At 34.9% G+C, this 19,159-nt stretch overlaps 1 protein-coding gene across 5 annotated transcripts; it reads right to left on the bottom strand.

The window, feature by feature from the left end:
• Positions 1-233: 233 nt before the first annotated feature.
• ttl (tubulin tyrosine ligase) lies at positions 234-16,461 on the bottom strand. Of its 5 annotated transcripts, none has more exons than XR_012388696.1 (9): positions 15,798-16,461; positions 14,644-14,722; positions 12,616-12,848; positions 11,853-11,988; positions 11,505-11,774; positions 10,085-10,228; positions 5,348-5,750; positions 3,768-3,839; positions 234-587 (listed from the first exon to the last, which is right to left on the bottom strand). XR_012388696.1 is itself a non-coding variant. In XM_005156693.6 (7 exons), exons 1-7 carry the CDS (start codon positions 15,964-15,966, stop codon positions 5,567-5,569), a joined length of 1,215 nt encoding a protein of 404 aa, XP_005156750.1. In that variant the 5' UTR covers positions 15,967-16,461; the 3' UTR covers positions 3,986-5,566.
• Between the last annotated feature and the right edge of the window lie 2,698 nt (positions 16,462-19,159).

Here is a 19,159-nt window from a genome sequence, read left to right on the forward strand (position 1 = left end):
CATTTATAACGTTGTTTATCACTGTAATGCACCCTAGAATCTGACAGATTGATTAGATGTGGACTGTAGAACAGTCATCTGAAGTGTTATCTTACAGAGTTATGCTAGATTTCATCAATAGTCTTGCATTTACTGACAGACTATATCTGAAGTGTTTGGCAGTAATTTGCGTTTTCCTCCTGTAGAAAAACATCATAAGAACAATACTTAGTGGCTTAATGTATTACAGCAGTGTTTTTAAAAGACTTAACAGTTTATTGATATAGTGTACAGCCAAGCACATGTGGTCAGAATACAAACGAGTCGCAGGTGATAAAGTATTAAGGGTTTTCCCAAAGTAAAGTGTGTCTGAGCCAGGTCCAAGCAAAATGCCAGCAGTGTCTGAAGCTCCGCTCACTCTCCGCCTCTTTGCCCTTGTTTGGGATCCCGCCTTGAGTGCGATGACGCGCAAACAAAATGGCGATGTTTGGCCACGCCTACTTGTGGCTTCTTTTGCGCTCTTCAGAAACCTATGGGTGACGTCACAGATCCTACGTCCATATATTTTACAGTCTATGTGGTCATTCTGTCTGAGCTCCAGCGTTCTTCTGTGGAGAGAGGAGAACCTTTCAGAAGGACAACCATCTGTGCAGCAGTCCACCAATCAGGCATGTATGGTAAAGTGACCAGACAAAAGCCACTCCACGCCTAGAATTTGCCAAAAAGCATCTGAAGGACTCTCAGACCATGAGAAATAAAATTCTGGTCTGATGAGACTAAAATTGAACTCTTCAGAGTGAATGCCAGACATTACGTTTGGAGAAAACCAGGCACTCCTCATCACCAGGCCATCCCTACAGTGAAGCATGGTGGTGGCAGCATCATGCTGTGGGGATGTTTTTCAGCAGCAGAAACTGAAAGACTAGTCAGGATAGAGGGAAAGATGAATGCAGCAATGTACAGAGACAGCCTGAATGAAAACCTGCTTCAGAGTGCTCTTGACCTCAGACTTGGGCGACGATTCATCTTCCAGTCAGACAATGACCCAAAGCACACTGCCAAAATATCAATAGAGTGGCTAGTGCAACAGTTTCTGCTGATCTGATGTCAGCTGCAGATGTAAAAAAAAATGGCAGAAGAAAGTAGTTCCTCATACAAAAGAATGTTGAGAGTCTTTGTATTTGATTTTCTTTTTTTTATACACAATTATGCCATCGAAATGTTGTATAAATGCAATATCACACTCGTAGCAGTGCGATGTGGCTGCCTATAGTCACTGGTGTAACACTCAAACACTCGGCCAGTGGCCTCCTACCAACACACACCTCCCAACAGTGCCGATATACAGCCACATCGCACTGCTACTGGAATGATATTGCTTAAACACATGACAGTAAATCACTACATATAATTTGGATATATGCAGGCATTATGTAACTATGAGGATACTTGTTACATTACTCAAGAGTTTCAGACAGTGTTGAGTATTTTAATTTATTGCACACAATGAATGCTTATATTTGAATAACGAACACTTTTAGTCTTTAACCAATCCAATGGATTTAGTTTTTTTTTTCAAAAAGTCTGAACAACAGTAACAAATACAGCAAACTAGACTAATAATAACATTCCTTCCTCAGACAAATACAGGAGAAAAACAAAAACAGCATTCCTACATTTTACGTAAACCAGTAATGTCCAGAAGACCATTAGACATCTTGAACAGCATTGAAGATATTGAATCAAACTGATCTTTGGCTGGATGGAGATGTTTCCCTTCAGGCTACATAAGACTGTCATCAGTTTTCTCTTTTTTAACTAATTGAAAAACTGTACAGCAATATAATGTTTAAAAAAAAAACATGAAAAAAATCACAACACAAAGATGCATAATAAAAATATGATGACTGGATAGCATAGTGAAAGTGTTGATGACATCCTCTGGTTTTATACAGTCCTTTCCCTTCAATACTTTAAAACTCAAGAGACATTGCACTGCTTGAACCCCTCTTAAAGGGATAGTTCGGCTAAAAATAAAAATTTCCTCACAATTTATTCATAATCATTTGGTTCTAAACTTTTTTTTTGAATGTCTTCTGTTGAACATAAAACAAGGTACTCTGAAGAATGTTGGAAAAAGCAGCTATTGACGTCCTTATAGGAACAAATATACTATGAAAGTCAATCCTCTAAAGTCTGTTCAGAAGATCTTACTTCTTGCTCAACAGAAGAAACTCAAACAGGTTTGGAACAAGAAAAGGTTGATCAAATTATGACAGAATTTTCATTATTGGGTGAACTATGTCTTTAAAAGTCTTTCCTGTTTCCACAAACAGCCATAACACGGACTCCTAAATATCACGCATTCAACACTAAATTGCTGCTTGTGCATCATTTTCACCAGTCATCTTAACAGTGTCAACCACTCAGAGCCTGCTGTTAATGAATCACACCAGTCATATCAATCTGCCTATACAGAGTAAAATAAAGAAATACTACTATGACTCCTGCTGCACCACAAACCCACCAGGAAGCATCCAATTTTGTGTATTAAAGGGATAGTTAGCAAAAAAATAAAAAAATAAAAAAATAAATAAATGCTAATTTACTCACCCTCAAGTGCAGGGTTCACCAATCACGGTCCTGGAGGGCCGGTGTCCCTGCAGGGATTAGCTCCAACTTTCTTCAACGCACCTGCCTGGATGTTTCAAGTATACCTAGTAAGACCTTGATTAGCTTGTTCAGGTGTGTTTGATTAGGGTTGGAGCTAAAATCTCTGTAGAGACACAGGCCCTCCAGGAACAAGTTTGGTGACTACTGCTTAAGTGGTTCCAAACTTTTTGAAGTTACACTTTTCTGTTAAACAGGAATTCAAACAGGAAAAGGGAAAAAAAAACTCAATGGCTACCAGAATTTTTTTTTTTTTTTTTTTAGAATAAAATATATAGAATGCTATTTTTAGGTGAACTGAAATAAAATGAAAATATTACATTACTGACTTCCATAATAGGAAAATCAAATAATGTGGAAGTCAATGGTTACAAGTTTCCAACAATAACTTGTGTACAACATAAAAATACGGGTTTATGACATGTGAAGGGTGAGTAAATGATAAAAATTGTCATTTTGGGGGTGAACTATCCTTTTAAGAAATATCAACCAAGCAATGCATGATTCATTTTTACAGTACAGAAGTATAAAATGAGAGCTGAAGTGATGCATTTATCTTAAAATATAAAAACTCAAACTCCTATCTCTAGTAGGTATTTACATGCTTCGACATGCAACATTTTAGCCCACCAAAAGTTTCCTCACTCAGAGAATACTCTTTGAGCATTTGTCTAGTTGTGAACGTGTCTTCTGGTGCTACAGAAGGCAGTATTTCCCCAGTTCCCAGATGTTCTTGATTGCCTGTCACAACATAATTAATAACCAGACCTGTGCAAACATCAACAGGAGCATTGGGAAGACTAAATCTGGTCTCAGTGGACAGATCAACAACAAGCATGTAAACGTTATCTTCTGCTACTTCTACTAAACACTGTCTTCTACATTAAACGGCAAATCATAAAAATCTGAATCAGAAAATGTTTCATTTTTGGTTTCAAAACTATTTAGTACACACTACCCAAGCAAAAAAAAAAAGCACAAAATACATACAATAATCAGACTGACATTACAGTGCTAAGTTTAAATGAGTACACTGCTGACCAATCTCTCAAATAAATTAATAAATTCTATAGAATAACTTACAATAGTATTTGTGTCTCATTTTAGAGGGTCCATACCTCTGTGAGGGCGAGTCCTTCGAAGTCCACACAAGCCAAATCAAGGATTTTGAAATGAGATAATCCAGCCACCTAGCAAACGTAACAGCTGCTGTTACTAACGGTAATAAACTTTGTGATGACTTTTTACAGACGGACTTTAAACTTATTTTAAGCAATCTGAAGGTAAAGCAAGTTTACAAACACTGAAAAATAATTTTTTAAATCCAAAAATGTACACTTAAAAATGTAAACGGTCTGTAAAATAACTTTTTAGTAAGACACGTCATGTTCTTTTTATTTTTTTAACATGCGTTTAGATATCCAAGTAAAATAAACCTAATTCATACATTTAATCCAACGGCTGTGTCCTTCATTACCTGTGAAACGAAGGACACGTTTGGAGGCTGCATTTAAAGGAGCCTTCAAATTTTGTTTGGAATAAGACAGCCTTCATCACGGCACAATGACGCAGCGCCTATCGAATGGCACCCTTTGAAATGAGATACATACAGCTACAGTAGATTGGTCAGTTCAAAAACAACAACTTATTTTAGGTGTAATGGCTTTTGGACTATGATCATATGTTGGGGGAGTTTTTTTTTTTTTTTTTGCAATAACTTGATTGAATTTAATTGTATTATCGTTCTATTCCTAAAGATGTTTGGCTCTCTGAGAAATGGATAAAAGTTAAATTTCTTAAGGACATGTACTCATTTATGCGCAGCACTGTAGTTGATTGAGTGCATTTACAAAAAGGCCGGATTAATTTGCTGGGAGTTAGTGTTGAATCTGTAAGGCACTAGGCTCAAATCCATCATTAGGCTTATCAAGGTGCTGGGAAAAATCCTGAGGAGTCTTGCTGACATCTGGACAGATCTGGGGGCAATTCAGAGTCAAATTTTTTTTTGCTCTTTTTGGTGTCCTATACTCCTTCAAATATGTGCTTAAATTCACATTTTAAAATCACCTAAAGCATAGGTCTCAAACTGGACTCCTGGAGGGCAGTTTTGCTTCAACCCCAATCAAATGCAGCTGATCCAACTAATGAAGGTGTTCAAGTCTATTAAGCAGGTGTGAGTTAGAAGTGGTTGGAGCTAAACTGCACTTGCAGAGCAGTGGCCCTCCAGGTATTGAGTTTAAAATGAATTGAATTAAATCTGAATTAAAGCATAGTGGCAAAATCAGTTCCTGGAAGGCCACAGCTCTGCAAGGTTTAGCTTCACCCCTATTTAAACACACCTGATCAAACAAATTGAGTCCTTCAGGCTCCTTCACAACAAAGGTAGGTGTTAAAGCAGGACTGCAGAGTTTGACACCTCTGACCTGAAGGGATGGTTCACCCAAATCTGAAAATTCTGTCATAGCTTTCATACTACAAAAAAGGCAAGGCATTGGGTACTGGTTTCTAACATTCTTCAAAATCTCTCTTTTGTGTTGAACAGAAAAGAAAAAAAAAAAACACTTGACTAGTAAATTTTCATTTTTGGGAGAACAATCCCTTTGAAGGCCCAAAATTGTAGTCTCAAAATTGTAAATGCTTGGCTTCAGAAACCAAATTACTCTCTTTTCTGGATGCTGCTACTCTGGATTTTCCTCACCTTCAAGTCTTTACGTCAGAAAGCTGAGCTCTCAGCTTTTTTGTTTGCAAACAAACACTGATCATACAGTGGTTGACCTCATGTCCCTTCTGCCCTCTTCAGATGGAGATGAATCTCCGGCATGTTCAACCCCAAGCCCCTTAAAATTTTAGACTGGCTGATGTTGTTTTAAGTGGGACAGTGGGGTTTGCATGATAATGGCAGTATTTTGCAAGTCATTTATAGTTTGCTGAATGGGCCGAAGTGATGGGGTGCTCTGATCTTGGGTGAGGAGCAGGAGTTGGAGGACAAAGATGGAGAGGTGGAGAATGGAGGTGAAGATGAGAGAGCATCCGCACTCAGAGAGAAGACTGTGGAGATGGCCACATCCACGATCCCTTGACAGAGCTCAGGGTACAATTTCCTAAAGGAAAAAAAAAATTGACAATATTTAACATTCAAACTTAACATCATACAAAACTATTAAAGAAGAAAAAGCCTTAAATATTCCAAATCAATTTTGATTTATTTATTGAAAAGGAGCTAAAATACATGGAAGTGTTATTGGGTAAACAATTCTGAATGTAATAAAATTTACTGCTAAGAAAATAAAGTGGACACTTGTACACAATCCAATGTAACTCCAAATGTTCGCTTTGGTTTTTTTGAGCAGTATATTACATCTTTTCTCTCTCAATGTGACTTGGTGTTTGGGAGGTGTGATTTTTAAATGTGTTAAATCAGTGGTTCTAAAACTTTCACCAAGTACCACCTTAGAAAACAATTGTGTCTCCAAGTGCCACCATAAAGACCGAAATACAGTAGTATAGTAAGCCTAAATAAGCAGCTACAGCTCTGCAGAGTTCGAAAATGTGGCATATTAATTCTTAATATTATGAATATTTATTATTGCCTACATTATAAATAGTTTGAACAGTAACACTGTACTGTGCTTACAGGTAAAAAATAAAACATCAACGTTTAAATTATGTGCTTTAAAAAAAGTTTAAAAATGGCACTGTTCTTAAAAAGAAAAAAAAAAACTGCTGTACTTAAAATGTAAAGTATTATCATAAAGTCTTACAAGTATTTATCAAAACCTGAAAATGTTCCATGGATAAATATAGGGTCTATGTCCTAATATTCATATAGAAACTCTTTTTGCTAAATTTTGAAATTTATGTTGCATGTATATATGACTTATTTGTGTATCTTTGAAATCTAAACATTAACTTGTATTTTAAATATATTAATTGGATTTACACATTTAGATTAGAAATTAGATCTGCTTACTGCACGTTAAAGTAGGCTTTGTGTGTCAGAAAAGCAAGTGCTTAAAGTAAACCTGTTAACATTGGGATTTACATATATGGGATACAACCCCAACAACCGTTACAAATGGCTTGAAATTAGCTTCAAATGATAGAATACATAACAAACATTAGAAAATCAAAAGGTCTAGGCTATTAAAATCAATTTACTGATCACATCGTTACTGTCATAAACATTAAAGGGTTAAAACCATTATTTTTTTTACTCAACATTAAATAGACATCAGGAAATAGTTTATAAATGGTCCATGTATATTGTGCTTGTTTGCATTTTCATTATTACGCAATAATTTAGTAAAGAACAAAATGATTAACAAACCACTTATTTAAGAGTAGTTGGTGGTTTTTAAGATAATTCAAAATAAGTACATGATTAATAAACATTTATACATAATTTTTAATAATAATTACTATGTTAATGTTTTAACACAAATACCTTCAGTTTTGGGATCTCACCTACACTAAGGACAATCTCCGCTTCGTAAATCCCGTATAAATATTAAATTTAGTTTTAATTCATATTTTTAGATAGAAAAATCTTATTTAAATAAAAAATTGCTCAAGCTAGCCAACAGCCACTGTGTGGATCACCATTACTCTGCAACAATTGCCTCTTATAAACATTTGATTTAGAGTAGGGGTGTCCAAACTCGGTCCTTGAGGGCTGGTGTCCTGCAGATTTTAGCGCCAACTTGCCTCAACACACCTGCAAGGATGTTTCTAGAAAGCCTAGTAAGAGTTTGATTAGCTAGCCCATGAGTGTCTGATTGGAGATGGAACAAAACTTTGCAGGACAACAGGCCTCTTGAGCAGAGTTTGGACATGCCTGATTAAGAGTTTTTACAGTTGTTTTGCCACAAATTTCAGAACCCTGATATCAATTTTCAAAACTCGACACAAAACTCTAACAGTCACTACTTCTAACACAGACTCTCTAGTGTTCAAAACTCTGCATGCTGCGTTGATTTCCTTTAAGAAGTCTTGCATTTGCAGGATCATTGGTTCATATGATCCTGTTATCATACAATTACCACAGAAACATAACTTAAATTTGCACGCATGCATGCACATGCTTTCAATAAACAATCATTAAATATTGTTGTTTAAAATATAGGATACAGGTTTCATCATGGTTTATACATAAGTGCAAAGGGAATAGTACAGACAGTAGAATCATCGAGTGTGGTTTATTTATAAACTAACTTTGAGAGGATCATGTGCTTATGACTAACCATGGCTGGTACCGCATCAGCTCCACATATTGTGCCAATTAGATGAATACTGACTCACTATAATTAACCAGTTTTCCACTTCAGTCATCTACGCCTTGAAGAATGCTCCTCTTACCCCTACTCCTTCCCTTCTAATAATAGGTTGGCACAGTGGCCCAGTGGTTAGCACTGTTGCCTCAAAGCAAGAACAACACTGGTTCGACCCCTCACCGAGGCAGTCAGCATTTCTGTGCGGAGTTTGAAAGTTCTCCCTGTGCTCATGTGAGTTTTCCCTGGGTTCCCCGGTTTTCTCCCACCGTCCAAAGACATACATCATAAGTAAATTGACTACTTCAAAGTAACATCTCAAGACAAACTCTTAGCCAGCTATATCTCAGCTATTCCTACACATTCACAAGCAGAGGAGTTCTCGAGACCTACATGAGGTCAAACTCCCCTCTCACTCTTCAAACGGGGAGCCTCAGGCTCAAAACTATTCTGAGCTCAGGGCTCTCTCCTGGGACAGCATGCCAAACACGCTTTATTATCAATCATCAGCCAAGTGTGAACTCTTGAAACTAAAATTTTATTCATGCTGTGATTGGACTTTCTTGCATACAGTAATCTCAAGTATGAAAACATTGTGTGTAAAAACATTGAAACCATATACAGTTAAAGTCAGAATTATTAGCCCCCCTTTTGATTGTTTTTTCTTTTTTAAATATTTCCCAAATTATGTTTAACAGAGCAAGGAAACTTTCACAGCAAGTCCGATAATATTTTTTCTCCCAGAGAAAGTCTTATTTGTTTCATTTTAGCTAAAATAAAAGCAGTTTTTATATTTTAAACATTATTTTAAGGTCAAAATTGTAAGCCCCTTTAAGCTATTTTTTGCGATAGTCTATAGAACAAACCATCATTATACAATGACTAATTACCCAAACCTGCCAAGTTAACCTAATTAACCTAGTTAAGCCTTTAAATGTCACTTTAAGCTGTATAGACATGTCTTGAAAAATATCTAGTAAAATATTATTTACTGTCATCATGGGAAAGATAAAAGTAATCAGTTATTAGAAATAAGTTATTAAAACTATCATGTTGAGAAATGTGTTGAAAAGAATCTCTCCTTAAACAAAAATTGAAAAAAAAATAAATAAACATGGGGGGGGGGGCTAATAATTCAGGGGGGTTTATAATTCTGACTTCAACTGTATGTAAAATAAGGACAAAATCCATAGATAATGTAGTTCAATTGAGTCATCTTGTGTGGTAACTGATGTCATTTGATTTATCCAGAAATTTTCATCTAAACTTGTAATATTGTACATCAGTTTCCAATAAGTTATGCATACAGAGTAATGTATACTTTATAATAGGAAATTCATAATTTTGGGCACTTGTACCAATTGACAGTTACACGAAATTAATTAAATGAATACAGTTATTTCAAATGACGAGGCAGTGGCGCAGTAGGTAGTGCTGTCGCCTCACATGAAGAAGGTCACTGGTTTGAGCTTCAGCTGGGTCAGTTGGCGTTTCTGTGTGGAGTCTGCTTGTTCTCCCTGTTCGCGTGGGTTTCCTCCGGGTGCTCCAGTTTCTCCCACAGTACAAAGACATGCAGTACAGGTGAATTAGGTAGGCTAAATTGTCTGTAGTGTATGAGTGTGAATGAGTGTGTATGGATGTTTCCCAGAGATGGGTTGCGGCTGGAAGGGTATCTGCTGCACAAAAACATGCTGCATAAGTTGTCTGTTTATTCCGCTGTGGCGACCTCGGATTAATAAAGGGACTTAGCCGAAAAGAAAACTAATAAATGAATGAGTTATTTCAAATGTTATGTTTGAGCTGCATTTACAAATGGGATCAATTTAATGTTTAATTGTATTATATTGAAAAGGTGATTTCAGTTTTAAAAATTGACATTAGGGTTCAGAAATTAGTGGCAAAACAATTGTAAAAACTTAGTGTTAAATAATCAACATCAGCTCACACAACTTGTTAAATCGATTAATATATTATCAGAGATCATAAATGCAAGAAACCAGTTATTATACACTTAGTTTAAAAGTCCACTCCATTTTAAAAATTCTGGCCCGCCTCCAAATCGATTTGGCATTACATATATATATATGCAATAATGCAATATAGACAATTGCAAGCAAAAAACTTAAGTAAAGTATTGTTGACATAAGAAATGAGAAGTTTGTACTGACTGTGCACAGGCAGGTGCCCCATTGATCTCAATCAGCCAGACTTTAAAGCTTTCGTCCAGCATAAAGTCAAAGCCAAAGAGCTGGAAGCTCTGGTAGGAGAGGTGCTTTGTGCTGATGGCTGGTTCGATGCATGCAAGACAGCTCCTTTTGAGAAAAAAACAACAACACCACAATACTTAGATGGCAAACCTCTGTTTTTTTTCCTCAAAATATTAAGATGATAGTGTTGATTAAATTAGTAATTTCAGTATAAGTTGTACATGTAAATATAGTACTGTATGTCAATTCCTTGATAACAGAAACTGCATATTTTTGTCATTTTTGACTATACAACTTTGATACCGTTACTTGGAAATAGATTGTGACATCACACTGACTTTTCACAGAGGAGGTCACATACACGTACTGTAAAAGGAATGGGCCGATATAAGATTTTGACGGTATAATAACCTTGGATAAAAATATCACAGTTTCACAGTATTGTAATTACTGCTCTAAAATATTTTCTTTTTAAATGTCTGGATAAAACAACAATTGATTCCTATAGTTTTTGGATACTGTTTCCAAAAAAATAAAAAATAAAATAAAATGTAAATAAAATAATCTTACACATACCTTAGGAATGGTATTACGGAAAATTTTGGTGGTTTTAAAACCTGGTGCAAAAATTTGATCAAGTTTGTTTAATTAGCATAAAAATATTAATCTTGAAAATATTGAAAACCATTTTTAAAGTTTAAAACAAATAAAAATAGTAAAAGTAATAATGCAGAAACATAAAATGTTCATGAATTCCATCCAAGCCCACCAGATTTTTGGTAATTTTATTACAATAGAACACAATTTGTGTATAATTATAATACAATAAGGTCATAAGTTTTTTTGAAAATCAGTTAGCCACCTAGGAAGTTTAAGTTGCACTAAAGTAATAAAATTACTAAAACTGATAGAAACAAAATAATTGTATTTCTTAAGTTAAATGAAGATCTTCAAAAAACTAATGTCTAATATCATAACAGAAGTAAATACATTCTAAAATTGTAATTAGTAAAAAAAAAAAAAATAAGCAAATGCAAAATATAAACAGATTTTTATGATTTTGAACTGGTAGACTATTAAATCTCTAGCACAAAAAAACCCCAATTCATTAGCTTTTGAAACATTAGGTAAGCTACATTTCCTACATGTGTATTAAAGGTACACCAAGCGAATTTTGTTATAATGCTGTTATAATTCTGAGTGCTGTATAAATGCTGAGTGCTGTTATAATTCTGTTTTGCGACCCAGTGAAACAGTGTATTCAAAAGTATTTTTTTAATATTGCTTAGTGCACCTTTAATGTAACCCATTCATAGGCACAAAAACATGAAATTCCATCTTTTTTCATGGCGAAAATAAACTTTTTTTTGTAAATGAGCACCTGATTATATGCTTGATCTGAGGTAAAATAGAGGTCTCCATAGCCAGATTGTGTGTGTTCAGCAGGTACTGTTTAAACTCATCAAAAAACATTTCATTGCCCTCCTCATATCGGCCATAGTTCTGCGAATGCTCTTTCTGAATACAGTGGTTTGTCAGATGACTGGTCATATTCTGGAGATCTGAGCTGTTGTAGGGCTCAGACGATGTCCTCAGCACACCCTCACGGTACAGGTAGATGTTGTACTGATGGTCCACAAGCACCCAACTTCTGCATAAAAGAACATCCAGCATTAGGACGACACATTGCATTTGTATGCTCTCCCATCATCTTAAAGGCTCATCTTACCTTATATCGAATTTGCGATGACCTGGCTCAAGCAGCAGAGGTTTCTCCAGATACTTCTGAATGACATGCACTTGGCCTTGATTATCAATGAACTCCAGCAACTGGTTTGCGTCATGAGAAATCAAAATGCCAGCACCTGAACATAGATAGGGACATTAACATACTAATAAATGATGGATTATTTTTTTCAATAAAATAACATTTAAGTCCACATAATATAAACATTTGTAGTGTTTATTTTGTTAGCGCACAATTGTGTTTTATTATGAACATCTAATCCATGCAAATTAATCCAATTTAGAAAAAAAAGCTGTTAATTTTTGTTAATCTAGATTGTTTTGCTCTTTGTATTTCCTATAACTGTGTTTCTCAACCACATTCTTGGACCACCAGCTCTGCAGATTATCCATGTCTCCTTAACCAAACACCCCTGATTCAGATCATCAGCTCGAAAGTGGAGACTAAAAGACCTAAAATAGTTGTGACAAAGGAAACATCAAAAACATGCAGTGCTGGTGGTCTCTCTGGAACATGGTTGAACACCACTGCCCAATAATACAAAAATAATCAACATGGCCATAACATTGCTCTGAAACGGTCTCAAATTTTTGAAGTTATTTGTGGTCTGCTGAAGATAATTTGCTTTAAGTTGCCTTTCATTTTCAAATGCTGTGATGAAAATAATGATCCATATGACCCAAAATACCCATTAAAAACTTTGTTTATATCTTAACAGTCTTTTGGATCAACAGAGATTTTTTACCTTTTGCGCCTGCTGATGATTTGGCTATCCACACTGTCCCATCTCCACTTTCCTTTCTGGAGTTATAAGATGCTAAGAAGACTTCTCGCTCATCTGTCTTTGGGTTGCTCTTCATGTGGCTGATGCCGTTGGTGGCCGGGGCCACCGGGGTGTTGAGGTTGGTTGGGTATATGATGTAGGACTCAGGAAACCAGTTACAGGAGTCCTTCAACTCTGGACTGGTCTTGATAATCCTAAACATCAAAAATATTACAAGATAAATATTATTCCCAAGGTTAACAAACTATAAATTGATGAAAATAAACCACATGAGGAAACCCCAGTACAATTTGAAGACATTCCTCACTTAACAAAACATTAAAGAGATTAAATTAAATTCTGTCATTTATTCATGCTCCACTTAAGTCTGATTTATACTTCTGTGCCAAGCGTATGCGTGCATAAATTGTGCATATAAATTCTTCGACATATGCAGACCAGAGACTGACCTCTCAAAAAATGTAACTACACGTCATGATGCCGTTTGCGCAAATTCTGTTGCTCTGTCCCAATTCACATACTGTCCATTCTAAATAGTATTTGAAACTAGAATTAGTATGTCCCAAACTATAGTATGCTGAAAGAAGTATGCCAAAGGTTCCTGGATGGCTTACTATTTTCGGTAAAAATTCTGAGTCTAGAACCGCCTGTACTCCAACCCCTAATATTGCCCACAATACACTGCTTATTGGACATGAATTTAATTAGAACTACAAACTCGATTAAAAAGTGTAAATATACTACAAACTTGGTGAATACGTCAGACCAACCATAAAGTACGGAGGCTTTGGTGATTAATTGTTTGTGAGGAGTTTTCTGTCCTATTTTTCCTCTGCAAAAAACAATGTGAACTCACATATTATATGTTTGGACATTAACTTCTAAATAGATAATTAGACAAAGATCTGAGGAGATTTCTCTGCATGATAGACTCGAAAATGGCAGATTTTTATGCTGCTGCTTCTCAAATAAGGTCGGTAATTAAATATAAAAGAAATGTGGATGTGTCGAGATGATTGACAGGCGACATACCCAAGCAACGTAACAATCTGTTAATGAAGTAGTATGTCCAAAACTTGCATACTCTTCTGTTACATACTCAAATGTATTTACTTTTTCTAAACAAAAAAGTACATACTTTTAGGGTGAAGTATTAGTATCTGAATTGGGACGCAGCACATGACTGGACAGTTTGGTAGCATTGACTAGTGTGGGCGGGGCCAAGAGTGGCAGGAGAGCAGCAAGCCTGTTGGTACGAGTTTTTAAAAGTGAGTCCTGTGGAAGAGCTCCAGTTGGAAACTATTGCTTTATGTTGCCCTTATGATTAAAGTTGTTGCATGACCGCTGGCTCCTGCCTCTGAATGAACAAGTTTTAGCTACTTGTACATTAAGGTAGCATTCAAAAAAACAAATTACCCACAAAGAAACCCGACACAAAGGAACAAAACAACACACTGCCAGCTGATTTTACAAATTACAATACAAATTTCGCTAATTAAATTGCAAAGGGATTGTAAAGTATAATATGTAACAATTTATGTCATTAGTAAATCCATTAACTAATGTCAATAGTGAAAAATAGCTACAATTGTTACAAAAATAAATAGCTGAAATCTATTAGTTATTAACACCATAAAATAAAAAGTTATGATATTTGTTAACATCACCTAACATTATTAAATGCTTACTTTTGTTAACATTAGTTAACCACTTTTGAGTCGTATAGTAAATTGTTAAAATTTATGTGTATAAAAAAACATTGAAAATGTTTAAAAATAAACATTTCACTCCTAGTCAAACACTTGCTGATAATGAACACAAAAAAATTCACAATCTGAATATTCTTATAAACAAGTTTAACACACTGTGTTGAAGTGGCCACGATAACAATGCCATGCGTGTTCGTTGTCATAATATTGCATTACTGAATAGTGTACCACTGAACAAAAAAAGTTATTCAAAGTAACTTTGTTCAAGTAAACCACATACTTGACCAGTGATGCTTTGCGACACAGTTTATCGGCTCCTCTATAATAATTCACCAGCTGCATGAGTCCTGGTTCATGACCTGTAAAGGACACAGAAGGGCATCTAATCTTAAATATCGAAATATTGAGTGATGACAACACAGCCCTGCAGCAAAAAGTACTTTTGACATTCAAAAACAGCTTCTATATGAAATATTTTTATTTCTGAAAGTCTTGTAAGCTAACAAGTGCTGCATTTATTTGATAAAAAAGATCAAATAAAATAGTATGATTAAATATTTAAGTGACATTTTATATTTGAATATAATAAAAAGTATTGTTTTATCCAGTGATTGCAAACTAATTTTTACCACCTATCTTGTTGTCACATGATCCTTTCGAAATTGATGCTAAATTGTTAATTGAAATATTATTTACATTAATAATAAATTGTAGACTGACTTTGAATAAGTTTTAATAATATTAATAATTCTTACTGCAATCAATGCTGAAACCATTTCTGCTGCGTAATATTTTCTGACATATTTTTTTATTATTGATAAAAGATTTTTTATAATTTTAACACTCAGGTAGTAAAATGTTTTCTAAATGAAAAATAGAAAGAAATGTTCCTTCAGCACAAAACGAGTATATGATTTCTGAGTGATCACAATATCATGTGACACTGAAAACTGAAGTAATGACAGAATATCGCAGCACTAATTATTAGCATATGAAAATTACAAAAATGTGAATTGTTCCAAATTAAATATTGATTTTAAATTAAATAGTTTCTGTGTAGTAAACATCAAATAGACATCTCATTACATAAAGAGACTAAATTATTCAAAAACTGGTTTAAGATTATCATACTTTAAAAGTTTAAAATCCACATAGATGCATTAAAGAGTTGAAACTTTGTTATCAGGTTATTGCTGCAGGACACACAGCACACCATTGCTTCATTGAGTATAATCATAAATTAAACACTTTGTACCTTTTATGTTTTTTTTTGTTTTTAAATAGCATGGTCTAATGAAAACTATCATAGCTTAGATACATTGCAAGAACCTGCTGAGACTACTAACTTTCATTATACACTACAATAACAACATTTAAATCAATTACATCAGTGTTAAATTTTGATTTAGCAATGCATTTGTTGAAATGATTTACCCAGCCGTCCAAAAGGCAGCCGATTTCTCTCTCCCAGCATTAAATTAAAGCGAGGGTTGTCTTTCTTGAGTCGTTTCCATTTTCCAGTTGAAGTAAGAATCTTGGCGACCTCAGCATACACAGTACTGGTGTCATCTCTCAAAACAAACGTGTATATTGGTGAATTCATGATTCCCAGTCTTCAGACAAGAGCGCAGCGTAATGATGAAGAACACACACAGCTAGCAGACTAACGTTATCTGTCTCCCAACAAAGTAGACTGAAAGTGGACATACATGATTCCCCTGACGCTTCTTAGTTGTATTGCTCTAACAAGTACAGTATGTACATAGTACGACTGTCGTCCAGACAGGGTGGACCATCTGAACCCGCAGTCGATCGCGTGGCCGATGCGAGGAAACTGAAATTTAGGGTGTGACTCTTGAAGGATTTTGTCTAGTAAATTCTCGCGGCTAACAGTCTACGCTAGCGTTCTCTCCGCTAGTGAATATCTCTGAACTGCAGATGTTATAAAACACAGTCCGGGAACAAGCCAGCTCTGTGCAGAGCGTAAGAATAGTGGTTGACTATATAACTATATAGTTTAACCCTAGCCTCTTGTGCGTTCGTCCAGACAGGACATCAATTTAAATCCCAGTTGAAGCCTCTTTATCCCAGCACGCTCATGATGTGACGTACCGCTGGGAGTTTTAACGTAGCACACGCACGCCGCACGCCCAAAGACTTATGGGTAATGTAGTGTCTGCTGTGTTGCTATTTAACAGAAAGGTTGTAGTATTTATACAAGGTATATGTTTGATCTTTTAATGCTTATTAAAAAATGCTTTCTAAATGCCCATAGTTTTAGAATTAGTTTTTTCTCTTAAGTTAAACTTCACCAAATGTGAACGTCAATTAAAGAGTGTGCGGCTCCCACTGTATGCAATATCCCAGTTAGTCTGAAGTATGTTAGGCATTGTGATTACTAAAAACCAAGGAAGGAAATATTTTCTAAACTTTGATCCTGATATTATTAAGACACAGAGAATATTTCAGCTATGGCTGTAGAGAGACTTCTTTAAGAGACAGGTTGCTTATTAAAGCGGAGGGTATAGCTTGGCTTACTTTACCTGCACTTTCTTTATATGCAGATAATAAAGTTTGTAAAAGTATGGATAAAAATAGGCTATGATTAATTTTGACTGGAAGAATAAAATCCATTATGAAAAGAAATCTGTAGTTATGAACAAGTATTAATAGGCCAATAGAGGGTTACATTTTCTTCATTTTTCATTATTAAACTTTTCTTTCACAGTTAACTGGCTTAGGCAATTTATAATTAAACCAAACTCAACTTGAAATTTTCTCCACAATTACTTTTTTCAAAACTGGAAGGTCTCTCTTTTCTACTGATTTTATTAAGAAGAACTCTTTATTAAGAGTTATTTAATTAAGAAGGTCTTCTCTTAAATTATAAAGAGTTTTTATGCAAGTTTGTTTTCCCAGTAACTCCAAAATAATTTTCCATTGTAGAGGATGCAATTCTTAAAAGTGTTTTAATGCTTTTTAGAGGTTATGGTGGAGCTTCCAGTGTTTTGACTGTGCCATTGCACCCCTTGGAAACCTCAGTGGGAAAAAATGCTTTTATCACAACTTTCCTCACGTAATTACAAAATCAGGTCTGTCTTTCAAAAAAAAATTGTAACAATGTGACGTTTTTTTTTTTTTTTTTTGATGCAAATATATGACCAGATTCAATGGGAAAAAGTTTGGTATTTGTCTGTAAAATATATAATAACTAACAAAATTTGAGAAATTTCATCAAAACTGTTACACAGATTTTACCTAGCTAAGACATTCTTGAAAAGATTCAAGTCTTTAATATCTGAAATATTCCCAGTGAAACTGTTGATCAATTTTTTTGCATTGCCCTTAAATACAATGCTTTTGGATTAAATTTCTTTGGTTATTCATCGCAATGTACTACCGGGATTCTTGTTTTCTTTTAAGGGTATCCTGTTGGGTCAATACCACTGATGATAAAAGTAAGGAATATTTTATTATTAATCTAATTTTAATTCTTGCAAAATGCCATATACATCGCTGTAAATTCTCTCAATGTACATTGTTTTATTGTTTTTGAAAAGGAACTTCAACAGTACATTAGAGCTAAAAATCTTAAAGCTATTAGAACTGTTTACTTATTGTCCTTGATTGTACATGATTTTATATTATTTGTCGTTTTTTCTCTTGTATGTGCTTATTTTGATGCTTTACTTCTCTGTAAAACTCATGTAGTAGTAGTAGTAGTAGTAAAACTTTATTGTCCTTGACAGGAGATTTGTTTTGGGCATCGCCATATTGCTGCAGACACTCACTAAAACAAGCAATAAAAACAATAGAAAATACAACAATTACAACATTTATGGTGCTAATTAAGATATACTCTTATTAAGTAAGCCCACTGACACAGGTACAAAGGATTTCTTATAACGGTTTAACCTACACTTTGGGACTCTATATCTTCTACCAGAGGGAAGCAGTTCGTACTGGGGAAACAAAAAATGAGTTGGATCCTTTACAATCCTATCCACCTGATTGAGGACACAGTTCTCATATAAAACTTGAGGATTAAAATATTCGTTGTGCCTGACAATTTTCCATGCTGTCTTTAAGAGATGCATCAGTTTAGATTTACACTGAACAGATAGGTTGCCAAACCACACTGTAATGCCATACCTGACAATGCTTTCAAGAACTGCTTTATAAAACAGCATCATGAACTTCTTGTTGACTCCAAAAAGACGCAACCTCCGTAAAAAATACAATCTCTGATGTAAACGAGAACAAATCCAATCAATATGTGTTTTCCATGTGAAAGAACTGTCGATATGAATGCCCAAGTACTTATAGGTATCTGACTGAGTAATAGGATCATCATGTAGCTACAACCACTTGACGATGGTCACCTATGCACTTAGGGTCAAATACCATCTCTTCTGTTTTCTTAGTATTTATTTTTAGCTTATTTCTATCACACCAATCAATGAATTGACTAATTTCTGACTGATAGATAACCCCAATATCATCCTTCTCATATCGTAAACTTAAAATGGCTGTGTCATCAGAGTATTTAAAAAATAAAATTCTGTGAATGCTTACTTATACATTCATTTGTAAAAAGTGTAAAAAGAATAGGCGAACTGACACAGCCTTGTGAAACCCCAGTACTACTGTTCTTTTCCTCTGAACAGATGTTTTTAACCTTAACAACCTGAGTTCTGTTTGTTAAAAATGAGAAATACCATTTGCATATGAATGGGTTTATATTCAGCTGTTCCATCTTTTCAATTAATAAATGTGGTTGGATCGTATTAAAAGCG

The sequence above is a fragment of the Danio rerio genome, chromosome 13 (genome assembly GCF_049306965.1).
Source record: "Danio rerio strain Tuebingen ecotype United States chromosome 13, GRCz12tu, whole genome shotgun sequence".
Classification (NCBI taxonomy): domain Eukaryota; kingdom Metazoa; phylum Chordata; class Actinopteri; order Cypriniformes; family Danionidae; genus Danio; species Danio rerio.